Here is a 13890-nt window from a genome sequence, read left to right on the forward strand (position 1 = left end):
CAACTTTACGTGTAGTGGGGTACAGTGGGCCAAGAAAGTGGTCTACAACTTTGACAAAAGTTTCCGTGAGCTCTTACAATCGCTAAGGTTGACTTGACACATGGCATGACGTAAATATCATATTTATTTATTTATTTAAACTTTATTGCACAAATTATCAATAAAAAGTACAAATGGCAGACTTAACGCCTTAAGGCATTCTCTACCAGTCAACCATTGGGCAAAACAGAGATAGTTAGTTTGGTGCACAAGATTATAAAGCCAGTATGAGATTTTAACGATTAAATGCAAGTCGATACCTATTATTATAAAATAAACATACACAAATACAATAAGTAAACTTACATATATATTAGTATAATACATATATATGAATAAAATACACATATACATAAATAAATAAATGACTCATAAATAAATGAATGAATCATATACTTATAGACAGAGCAATTGTCACTGACATAATATTATTGCAAGCGGAAATCGACCTTGTTGTCTCATGACGTTGAAACGAACCTCAACCGTAGGGTGGTAAACCACATTTTTGGTCGACTGTACCTACCCTAATAAAACATTTTTTTCCACTTATCATTTTTGCACTTTGTCCGCGTGATTAATATACATGTTGGCACCAAATTTCAGCTTTCTAGTGCTAACAGTCACTGAGATTATCCGCGGACAGACAGATAGACAGACAGACATGGCGAAACTATAAGGGTTCCTAGTTGACTATGGAACCCTAAAAATCAAAACGAATGCAGGGACACCTCCATACAATTTAGCTATTGTGATATTGTGCACACACAAAAGATATATAATTTATATATTTATATAGAAAATTACATACATACTTATATAGAAACCATCCGTGACTACATGATGGCCATGACTCAGGAACAAATATCTGTGTTCATCACACAAATAAATCAAATAAAGTCAGAGTATCATCTTTGGAAGTTCAAAACTATTATCGAGAATCGACCTTAATGCTCTGCCTCCAATCTATATACTTTGATAGCGTTATCATATCGTAGCCTACTTACTCTCCGTTGGTGAAAAATCTGGACATTCTAATGGACAGTACTCTATCTTGGGTACCTCAAATTGGCGAAGTAAGCAGGAGGATGATTGTTTCAGCATGCTCCCTCTCTTTATAAAATTGCGCTTGCTAACTCTCCTCCCAATTTTAGACTATGCTGACGTTTCATATCTTGACCTAACGGAGGACCAACTAAATAAACTTGAGCGAATCCCAAATATTTGCATTCGGTTCATATTTGGGTTACGCAAGTATGACCATGTTTCTCACTTTCGCTCACAGCTCAAGTGGCTCCCTACCAGACCGGTCGTCAACACAAGAACGTCGAACTTTAAGATGTCCTTCTGTTCTGCAAGAAATGTTGCCACCCTACGCGACAACATTTCCATCTCCATCACTTAGTTGGCTGGTAGCCCTCAACTTTGCGTTTCTGCAGAAACATTTTGCCTTGCAGAGTTAAACTGTGAACTGAACTGTCGCCTGCAGAATTTCCCGGCCGAAACGACTATCAAAAATCTTCAATAAATGAGCGTACCTAGTACTACCTACATCTTAAATGCACTGTCCTCTGAATAAAGAAATATGAGCACGTCTTACTTTTTCGTGAAAGATAGTTTTATTTTAACTTCTGATTAGCAGAAACGTCTGCAATCGATGCCACTAGGCTTAGAATTAAGATAGTTTTACTTTTGATATTACATTTGTTTAATTATATTCAAAGCTTTATGACCATTGTAAAACTAAGTATTTGGGCAAGTTAACACTATAAGTAGGTATATATACTTTTGGTGCGTTGTTTCATCCTCTACTATTGATGCTGACTGTATGATGCTGAGTATGTCGAATGACAATTGAATATTATGGCATGTCAAGCTTATAATTTACTAGCTTTTGCCCGCGGCTTTGCTCGCGTTAAATTCCCGAAAATTGCGGAATGCTCCATAGAATCGTCCACCTCCCATTTTAGGTAAGTGGGAAGTAGAAAGAGACAAAAAGTAGCCTATGTCACTCTCCATCCCTTCAACTACCTCCACATTAACACTTTCGCTACCAAGAACCCGACTGTGGGTTCACCGCTCGTAGATGCGTAGCCGATTACATGGGTTTCCCCGTATGTAGCGAAAATGTCGTAGCGCCGCGTAGAGCCGGGTTTCGAAAGTGTTAAAAATCACGTCAAATCGTCGTTCCGTTGTGCCGTGAAAAACGGACAAACTAACAGACACACACACTTTCCCATCTATAATATTAGTATTGATAATAATCGAGACATGAATGTAATATAGTTTGTTGTCAATCATAACAGTGGATAATTATATTAGATATGAATATGATATGACTATAAAAAGTCTTAGACATTTGCATATTTTCAAATACTTACGGTAACTTCAAAAGCGCCATCTATGAACATTTCCCGGAACCAAGAACTTCCCTCCATCAAGAGATGGAAAAATGTCTGCATCCCTTTATTTTAGTTCCACCTCCACCCGAGAGATGTCGCTACTAGTATTGTGCAACAAGAGTTACAATCACCCTGCGATAGATGCCGCCGTTTTTTGCTTCACATGTATTGTTATAGAGTATTTTAGTAGATGTCGCTGCTATAGCTTGCGTATACTCTGGCAAACCCACCCAGTAGAGCGCGAAATTCTATTCAATGGTAGGATAAAGTATTGCTTAGCCCTTTATAGTCCTCTGCAAACTAACTTAACTTATTTTCCTGCACAGATCAGTTTTTTTGGATGGCGGTGAGGATGGTATTTATGTTTTTTTTTTTCGTACTTTTTCTCATTGCTTCTAATGATATTTAGTATTTCGTAGGTAATGAATAGTGTGGTGTTGTGCAAAAAGTAATTCAAACATTGCTTTGTCTGTAACTTTTCGATAATCGCAAAAACATTGTAACCATAAGTACTATATATGTTATAAATTATAAAACTTATAAAATAGATGTATGAACTGTGACGTCCGATATGAGGTTGAGGGACACGGTAGTGCCCCGCCAAGTCCATTAATTTTATACAAACACTAATATAAACGGTAGCAAGAAAGAAACACACATTTAATTTGCAAATTACTTCAAATTTATTTATAAAAGTAACTATAAACAAAATAGGTATTACATTAATTATGCAAATAAAATACCTAACACAAATAATTTTAAATCTACCTATGACTCATACACAAACAATAATTCATAGATAAATTCATATTTTAATGCCGATTCCAAGTATATTATAATTTATGTTTTGGCACAGAACATTTTCGATTCTTGAGGACGGCACTACCTAAAACCGAAGATATAATCTATCTACATTATTATGTAATAATGCTATTGCAATAATATAAAAAAAGATCCTTAGTGTTCACACCAATAATCAAACACATATTTTATTTACATTTGTATAATCAAGAACGATTTAATACTGAATTAACAAAGCCCATACTAAAAAGCGTACCCCTGAAATGTATGGGCCTTTTAGGCATAAAACTAGATGGCGCTGTTCGCAGCCTGAAAATAGCCAAAATCATATTTTCCCCAAATATTTTTGCGTGTTTTTATTTTTATAAGAACAAATGACATATTTCTTTTTTTTTAATCATGATATCACAGCAATACACTTTAAAAAAAATTGTAGGCATCATCAGTGTAGTTATGATAGTATTTCAAAAAAATCAAAATCGTTAAAAGAAAACATTAAGGACCTTTTTTACCATAAATATCTTCGAATTTCAAACATGCATTTGCCTTATAATAAAAACTTATTAAAAATAGCAAATTCATAACATTTCATTTAAATTAATTTTTACCATTTATAGATAAAAATTCAATTCCTCCATTATATTTACTTATTTTATAACAAATGTTATATTTAAGGCTAACTTTATTTATGTTCAAGTAGCTAAATGGAGATGGACTTAATAAATATTTAATACAAATTTATGAATTAAAACTGCATTGAGTGCACAGTTTTATTAACCAGATTTCTAGAAAACAAAATGGGAAAACATCTATTTACTCTTTAAAAAAGTGTCAGATGAGGAAAAAATAACAAATGCTTTAAGTAGTTCCAAAGAAAATATTACTTATAATAGCAATCTGGTACCTAACTAAGAAAAAAAAATATTTCACTAAGAATTAATTTTTAATGAAATCATGAAACCTACAATGAGTTGTACAGTAAAAATGTAATACCTACGAACAAATTTGAAGTAACTAATAATCTAGAAAAGACATCTTCCACTTATTACATTAGCCAACTAGAACTAGACAAAAAGGAGGACGTGAGCCGTAAGGAACTAGTTTAGAATTTGAACAATGATGAAACTAAAGTCATATTTTATAATCTACCTACAAAATCACATGATTAATGACATTTTGAGCTAAAAAACGAATATGATAATGCATCACATATGGTCTTGATAAATTAAAATGCACATGGTACATTAAAGCAGCAAACTATGAATTACCCTAATGGATAATAACTTATGAAATAAGTTACTGTTAATAAAAATCTGAAGATTTTGGCAGATTTTTGAATGCCTTTCTTTCTTTCCATGGCGTACTAGTTCAAAGTCGATTGTCAAAATAAGATCGTAGTAGTTCAACAAATACCAGATTTTCGCTTATATACAAATAGAGAGTAGTTTGCACCGGTATTGTTGGCCCCAGTAGCAAATCTTCAATGTCCGGTGTCCTTAAATTGGTTGTGATTTTAGCTAGAAAATACTAGGTGTAAGTATGCTATACTAATGTTATTCTTCAGATATTAGTAACAGAGACTTCATCACAAAAATGTTAACTGACGATTCGTTATTCTTATTGCTAACAAACTGCCTGTTAAGTGTTTCTGATACAGAATTAAAGTAGTTTCAATAACAAACCATAATGCAATCTATATATTCTTTCAGACCGCTAACTACTATAATAACTTTAAATATTTCGATAATAACCTAGTTTACATTCAATATCTACAAAATGGGGCGCTAATTTGATTTCGACTAATTCATATTCATTTTTTCAAGTCATTTTATTTGGAACGTAAAATATTTTCAAATATTTTAATTCTAAGTGTTTTGCGAGAAAAAAAGTCTTTCTTATATATTTATCTCATCTTAGTTTCTTTTCTGCTTGCCACGACGCAATTGCCTAGAAAAAAGCAAATTATGTAATTTATGTTTTCTTACTGTGACTTGAGATTGTTTTTATTTTAAATCTTTATAACTTAGTCCCCAAAAACACTTTCGATCCTCATCGAATTCCAAAAACTTTTTACTCCTTTAAATTGACGACGTATTTTTTTATGACTTTCAAATAAAATACAATCAAAATAATTATGGAGAAAACTTATGTTGATACTACACTAGGCAACGTATTTCCAGTTACTGTAGGTACTCTTTTCTAAGATGCCTTGTTACCGATCCACCATCCTAATCACAAGTTAACTTACATCTATTCACATAGATAAAATTTAGGAATTTCGAAACTTAATTAACTACCATTTTCAGACTTGCCACATTCTTCTTCAGTAATGGTGATCATTGGTGGCGGGAGATCAGCGTCTCCCGGTGAGATGTCGTTGGAAAACTTCTCAAATTTAGGAGAACCCGAGGGTCTAATTGCATCTTTGACGGACTCGTACATCTCTGTTCTTATAATAGGGAGTGAAGCTCGTTTGCCTTTCAACGCATCTTTCGTCGGTGCGTCATCTTCTTTAATAGTCTCCATCACTACGTTCTTATCTATCACATCTGGAACTTTTTCGTCTTCTAACCGCACTGGCAGACTATCAGCTCTGTTGAAAGTCTTTTTCGGACTTTCAATTTTTTCTGAGACTATAACTGCTGTCCCGTTTTCTAGCTTTTTCTCCATTTGATCGTGTAGATGTTGCAAGCTGACTTCTCTAGCTTGGACGTCTGAGAGCAAAGGTCCGTCAGTGGAGCCTTCGATGCAGTATCCAGGGCCTTGCAACGCATCGTTCCCAATAATTGAATCCTGTTTGAATATAGCTGCTGTCACGACAGGCTTGTCCGGGTCTGTTGGGGTTTTTGTAATGAGAGGTTCTCTTGAGCTGTCATGTATAATTCCATCTCCTATATCTTCTTTAGGTATATCGTAACCTGAGTATATTGGGTACCCAAAAGGGCCTTGTTCGTAGCCAATTTGGCTTCCGTAGGAGTAGCTGGCGTTGTGAGAGCCAATGGAAGACATACTTAGATCTGATATCGAGAGTCCGGTACTGGATAAGGCGAGAGCCTTTTCTCTTAATGCACTAATGTTGTCTTCGATTGATTTTGGTTCTGATTCCTCTGGCACTCGATGTATGAGCGCCTGGTTGGTGGAGATCTGAGGGTCATGAGGAGGAGAGTTCTGCAGAGACTTGTTGTTGGGACGATATGCCGTGGACTGTTGGACCTCGACGACGAAAATTCCGTCGTTGTCTGGAGAGTACTTCATCTTCGTCTCGCGCCCGTTTTTAGTTATATCCTGAAACACAAAATTCTTAAGTGAAATACAATTTTTATTTACTTTGATCGTTGATAAACTACTTGTTCCTTGTTTGATTTGCTTAATCGCTGTTTATGACAGAAATTAATTCACTTAAGTTTGTTTTATAAACTTTAATCCATTTTGCAGAGTTACATGGCACAAAGTTATTATTTCCTTTTTTCTGAAGCTTGAAAGAAAAATGAACAGAGGTTTGAACTGCAATTTAACTTTTTACGAAGTAGCAAATCGGCTGAAGTATTTAATTTAGTTACAGTATCACAAGAGAAACTTTTCTGTTTGAAACATTTGTAATTGGGTCTTACTTTCAGTAGCTTTCATCAAATCGAAAAGAATACCTACACCTACTTTAAAGTGTCAAGATAGTTTACTGAACTTTACCATGAATATTCTAATTAGTTTATGAGGTATGGCTAAGATCGTGAACTTACGTTCCTCTTCTGTGTTTCCACGATGAGCTGGTTGTTGTTCAAGGTCATGGTAATGACGGCCATTGACCAGAGTGCTATAAACTGCCACTTCCTTACCTTGGATGACTTGTGTGATCTCTCTCACTGACTTGAGAACTAGACCATGGGCCATGTATGACTACACCTAAGATGGTATTTTATCTAAATTTATATATATACCCTCAATTTCTGAGGGGTGGTTGTTCAAAGATCATGGTGATGATGATATTGATCATTAGCCGGTGAGCTATCCAAGGTCACTGCAATCCTAGTTACCTCACCGTGTTACTTTAGTTGTTATCTACTGGACAAGGTATGTCTAAGATCGTGAACTTACATTCCTCTCCTCAGTTTCCACGATGAGGTGGTTGTTCTTCAAGGTCATGGTGATGATGGAGCCGTTGGCCGGGGTGCTGTCCACGGGTACGCCATCCCTGGTGTCTTCACTGGGTGACTTGAGCTGTGGACAAGGATTAACATTTTTAGTTTTAGAACTGCATCCTTTATTAACTATTCCACTCCTGGGCAAAAGCCTTCCTCAAATTCCTTTATTAACCACAGTATAATAAAGAATACTATTGTACAGTATGGCCACTCCCGCTCCCCGCTGAAAGTCACCGCCTGTCACCTCACAGTTACCGCCTGTCAAAAACGCGACCAGTCAACCTGTCATATCTCACTAATACAAGCTTGGTACGCGTTCACCTACACGAGCTTAGAATGTGTGCTAGGAACACACCTCTTTCATATATGTGTCGCTTAACTTCAAACCTGGGTAAATCCATTCTACTTTAAGGTTGAATGTATAAAAAATATAATATGATCTGAAAGATAATCAACCATATAACAGAATGGATTTACCCAGTTTTGAAGTTAAGCGACACATATTTGATCGCCATTGTCCGACGTGTGACGTAACCCTATCCCCTGGTCTCCCACCAGTCTTTGTCAAACGCGTCAAGCTCGTCCCACCATCTCTGGCGAGGTCTACAACGACGCCTTATAATTTGTGGTACTCAAAATGCGGCTGTCTTGTCCCACAGGGCATCTGGCTGTCCACCTTTACACTATCAAAAAAAAAACTGCTAGTGCAAATCGCTTAAAAAATCTACAATATCTACATGCTGTGCACTGAACATATGTCAGTCTAATCTTAAAACTATTGCTTCTGCCTTTTTGATGAAAGGAGTAAAAACGAGATTCATTCGCATTAAAACTTTCACGAAAAGGGCTCAACCCTCATCATTAATACCTTTGATTTCTGCGTCGAAACTTGCAGGCTACTTATTTTTAAAAGGTCGTATAAAAAGGGTGCAAATATGCACTTGAGCCATTTTTAGGTTAAAACGACAAAACTGGTATCAATCGACCGCCAGCCGCTTTAACTTTCAAAGTGGCCGTCATTTATCAACTAAAATAAATGACGATCATTGGCGCTGCCGTCAATATGTAGGCTATAGGAGGCCTGTCTTAGTTTTACCAAGCTATCGGGTAGGGGGCATGTCGTTTGTTGATATACCTTTGTATAATTATAAACACGGACATCATCATCATCCTTCTTGAGTTTTCCCGACATTTGCCACAACTCAAGGAAGCCTGGGGTCCGCTTTGACAACTAATCCCAATATTTGGCGTAGGCACTAGTCTTACAAAAGCGACTGCCATCTGACCTTCCAACCCGAACGGTAACTAGGCCTTATTGGAATAAGTCCGGTTTCCTCACGATGTTTTCCTTCACCGAAAAGCGACTGGTGAATATCAAATGACATTTCACACATAAGTTCCGAAAAACTCATTGGTACGAGCCGAGGTTCGAACTCGTGACCTCCGGATCGAAAGTCGCATGCTCTTGCCATCAGTGCTTATGAACACGGACAATAACGAAAAAAAAAAGGTACAGTAGGTAATCAATGTAATAGTCCCCCAAAGTCGTCTCAAAGGCTGCAAAGCTCTTAAGGGTAGCATTTACTAATATAAGGGTAGTTTTAAGTGTTATAGAGCCTTTATAAGTGATTTAGGAGAAATTGAGCATTTCTTTTTTTTTTGCCACTTTTATGAAGTGTGATATTTTTGAAAAAAAAATGCTATTTCTACTCAGAATTACTAGCCTTTTCAATCCTAGTTAGTTAAAGAAAGTTAAAAAAATTGTCCCATACGATTTTGTTACCATTTTCCGTACATGTTGTAGGTATGGGATAACAAAAGAGGAAAGTAAAAAAAATATATGGAAATTTTGGGACACTTTGTCTCCCAGTGAGATTGAAAGTACTCGTGATTCTGAGTACAATTGACCTAAAATTCCCAAAAACAATAAAAAAAAAATATTGGCAAAAAAAAATGCTTAATTAAGAATAACACAAGTGAAATAATCAATCATAAGTTTTTTTATAATTTAGTAAATAATTACCCCCTTATTCATAAACGTTCTCTAAAGTTATCAAGCCAAGATAAACTTTGTTTGTCCCTTTCTATCTCACCAATACATCGGAAAGGGACAAAAGAACTTTATCGGCTTGATAACTTTATGAATACAGGTTAATGTATAATTGCCATACCCTACCGGGGTGACTGCGGTGATGCGACCTTTTTTTCTATTGGTGTGTAAAAATATTTAAAACAAAAACCACTGTGACATACAGACAGAGGGACGGATTTTGTTTACGGGATCCTAAAACTCAGTAAAATAAATATTTGTGAAAAATTAATAGGTGTCATCATTCTGTGCTCCGCAATACTCAATTACTTATTTTTTATTAGTTTATAGACTCAATTATTTATTTTAAATATTTAATAAAAGTAGCTAAGTGTTCAAACTAAAAGTACAATCATGCAAACATAACCGTTCAAAACCTTAGATTGTAAAAAACTGTTTTCCCTCTATCAGCCTTGTACCCAAAAAGGCAACACAAAGAAAACTGCCGTTTGCATTTTCGGGCCGCTAATGACTTGAACCTATTGACGAATCGTTCACCTTCGCCCACGTTACTGAATGGTACAAGTTATAAAAGCACGGTGATTCCTTGTATAGCGTCGTAACGCATTTTTTGAAGACTCAAAGGGGTCGAATGCGATAAAATAACATTATTTCTTTTTACCCAACGTTTCGGCCAAGTTGCACTAGCCGTGGTCGCGAAAGACCCCACCCGTCGACCCGACGACCCGTCGAAACTGGCGAAACCCGTGTGTATCTTTAAAAAATGTGTACAGCACGCGAGAACTTAAAGTGTTATATAGCGTCGTAACGCTCACCATACAAAAATTTGTTATAGAAACCATATCTTGGGAATAAAAAGAGGCGCGAAGTTCCAATTTTTGATTAGAATTAAACCTTCGCCCTTACATTATCAAACAAACAATTTTTATGTGTTATGGCTCGTTGATGATTCCACCAACGTCAAGGCTCGCGCTTTATGAAGACAATTGGGCGGTGAGTCCTAGTTTTTTCATTATATATTTCCATAATCATACATACGCGCCTACAAACGCGCAGTTTGGTGAGATTTTTGTACGTAATAGTTATAAGTGTCTTGTGTTACTTGCCAATAAGTTATTAATATCATAAATCCATCCGTCCGCATTCCTGCTTTTTCCAGTTTTCAAGAAAATATCAGACAAAATATTAAAAAAAACCTCGCTAATTCCTATTAATTGGAACAGAAGCCATAATTTAAAGGTATTATTCGGTAAACCAAAACTCATTGACTCTTACGTCTTCAAGGATCTTAGTGAGAACATGTTTAAGTGGTGAGAATGTGTTTACGTCTCATTTCAGGGATGGGGTGAGATGGTCTACTGACACTGGTTGATATAGGGTGCATTGGGGTAGTTTCGAAAACCGTCTAATTTCGAAAGTCACATAAAAATCACCATTATTTCCATCATATCAAGATTCCCCTTTCGAAATTACCCGGGCATTTCTGTACTTCGAAATTACCCCAATACACCCTAAAGGGTTTGGCTTGTTAATAGTTTTGCAATTTGTTTCTGGTTTTGATAAGTATTTTTTAATACTATTGCTTAATAGGTATCCGGTGCGATAATAATGCTTATATTTTTTTACAACCCACCCTACCCACCAGTCAAGCTAGTCATGTATTTTCTCCTCCCCACACACAAACAAACATGTGACTCCTAAACTGCTCTGAACTCGAACTGAAATCCCACTGTAAAAATGTTTTCAGAACGGCAAAGTCTATCACCATAGTATGTGTCTGTCTGAGACCACTAACACGACCCAGTCTTCCATTCTCTTTTCCACACATCACACCGACATTTTAATACCTCACATAACCAAAAAACTCGAGCTCAAATATCTATTTATATACCTAATACCAGAATATCCCATTGCAAAAACAAATCCAACCTCTCAAATCCCTCAACATCCATCCACCCACACATCCAAAGACCTAGTCCCCGAACTTCTCATTCCATCCGCACGCACACATAAACACACCGACCAAAAAAAGATTTCGAGTGGCCGGTCTCAAACACCTAGCCTAAAGTCAGGTCGTCGGCCGGTCGACGGCTTTTCGGGCGTCGAGTTGCACTTTTTAGATGCACCTACTTCTCGATGTACGATGATCTAACGACTGGACAGGAATGATGTGGAGATGATTTTTTAAAGTTGTTTAATATTGAAGACATTTATATTTTGATAACCTAAATATGTAGCTTATGTTCTAATTTTACACACAAAATTTAAAAGTGAAATACTTACAATTAGCGTTTTTTTATATTTTATTTTTATATAAATACTAGCTTTTGCCCACGGCTTCGCTCGCGTTAGAAAGAGACAAAAAGTAGCCTATGTCTCCATCCCTTCAACTATCTCCACCTAAAAAATCACATCAATTCTTCGCTCCGTTTTGCCGTGAAAGACGGACAAACAAACAGACACACACACTTTCCCATTTATAATATTAGTATGGATTGTAAAAGCCTAACCTAAGAAGAAATATTAACTAACAACTACATACAATTAAAATAATAACTAAGCCTACTATTACTTCTTTATTGGTAAGTATGTGGCTATGTTTTACTTTCGTACGCTTAGCGACATTTTAATTCAAAATTTTGTATGGTGGAATGGAGTTCAAACAAGAGTGAATTAATATTAATGTTTTATGGAATAGTGATATAACTTCCTGATGATATTGTTATTTATCTTTGTATATTATGTGAACATTTTTGTTACGCAATATTTTGGACATAATTAAACGTATACTTAAATAAAAACAACAACTCAAAAACCAGACTGTGCTCCAAAATATTTATAAAAAATGGTCACATTAACAAATTGACCGCTTAGCTACGGTCATAGTGCTACGTCGTAGGCTATAACATAGATTTCGTCGTATGGTTCGTAGAGGCAAAACAACACGTGTCGTGATAGCACTGAATAGGTTAAACAATTTAGTCATTAAATCAATACGTACTATCAAGGATATCATGCGCAAATGCACGACAAACAACGCTGTTAGCCTGTTACACACGCAGAGGTAGTTAAGTATTTGTGCAAACAAGAGAGCAAAGTTAATATTTGCATCAAGTGATAAATATGAGTCCCGATGAAGCGAACGATTTTATAATAGAATCATTAGCGTGGCGAGCGGTTCTATTGTCTCTGTATAGTTATTTGCAGTGAGGAAATAGCTATTTCAGTGACTGGTTTCACGCAGCAAAGTTTGCTTTTTCCGGATATAGTGTTGTAGTTAGTTTTCCCGTGATAATGATGCATGCAACTGCGTCGAAATATCGGGACCTCAATAAAAATCAAAAAGGTAATCACGGTCTACCTATATCCCGGTGATGTAAACATTTTTCCCAAGCCCTCCTGAAAAACCAACAGCCTCTCCACACCTCCCCTAGCCGCACGCACCATTGCCGAAGTGCGTTGCACTATACGAGCCAGTTTGACTAGATTTTTGGCAACGCCGCTGCGCCCGCGCACCCTCCCCGCCTCGGCCCCACTCCCGCGCAGATGCGCTTTTGGAACTTTCTGCTTAGTTCTTTTTTTTAGTTATTATTTTGGCGTGGGTTTCTTAGTTATTGTTTTAGCAATTCGGCTGCGACTAATTCTAGAAACGCAAGTACTTTAGCAGTTTAACAGGGATATGAGCTGTTTTGGAATGAGAAGGCATTTGGGGTTAGGTGAGTGCCCGTTGACATTGCAATGGGCTTCACTTTGTAAGCATTTTTAAAACAAATGAATTTACAAGTTGTTTTAAAGCAACCCATGTTAAGTTGTTTAGATATGTTACGGATTTTTAAACAGCAAACGAGAGTTTTGGATGAAATTGAAGATCTACATTTTGTATTTTTGAAAACTTTCGGTAAGCGAAAATAAATCTTCACTGAATTTTGTAAAATGTCCAAAACTATTTTTCTTTTTTTTTTTGGGACTTCTTAAGACGATACGGTAGGGGTCAATTCTCCATACAAACGCTCTCGACTATTTCCTCCCTGGTTTTTGAAGATAGAGCAATGATTTTTTCAACACAGATTGTTATTATTTTTATCTGTGTCGGACCGTTTTGACTTTTTTGATATTCTGCTTTTTAAAGACTCTAGAGCCAATCAAAAATTTCCAGAAACGGCCTTTTTCATTGTGGCGCAAAAAAGGTGTGATACTCAAGATTGGTAACAATTAACCAAAAAAGCTAAACGGTCCGACATACACCGTGTCCAATAAGTCCGAATACTCACATTTTACCTCAGTTCTAAAGATATAGGGATCACAGGCCATCAAATTCTTATTTAAACTAAAGAGTATATTCCTCTTAATAAAATACAAGCACAAAGTTCATGAAATTTCCGAAGTGTCTAAGAAAAACAAAGAGGTAAAGTGCCAACAAAATACTTGCTCGGCACGCAGGTGTCGAGTTATTTTTTATAAG

General features: G+C 36.2%; 1 protein-coding gene across 2 annotated transcripts in view; it reads right to left on the reverse strand.

Moving 5' to 3' along the window:
- Window positions 1-3603: 3603 nt before the first annotated feature.
- Window positions 3604-13890, reverse strand: part of LOC125230218 — a 142506-nt gene continuing 132219 nt past the window's right edge. For both annotated transcript variants that reach the window (XM_048135308.1, XM_048135307.1), the window contains exons 5-6: window positions 7332-7454; window positions 3604-6524 (exon numbers count right to left, since the gene is read on the reverse strand). In XM_048135308.1, the coding sequence (XP_047991265.1) occupies window positions 5529-6524; window positions 7332-7454 (1119 nt within the window). In that variant the 3' untranslated portion in view covers window positions 3604-5528. The remainder of the gene's footprint in view (window positions 6525-7331; window positions 7455-13890) is intronic.

The sequence above is a fragment of the Leguminivora glycinivorella genome, chromosome 10 (assembly GCF_023078275.1).
Source record: "Leguminivora glycinivorella isolate SPB_JAAS2020 chromosome 10, LegGlyc_1.1, whole genome shotgun sequence".
Taxonomy (NCBI): domain Eukaryota; kingdom Metazoa; phylum Arthropoda; class Insecta; order Lepidoptera; family Tortricidae; genus Leguminivora; species Leguminivora glycinivorella.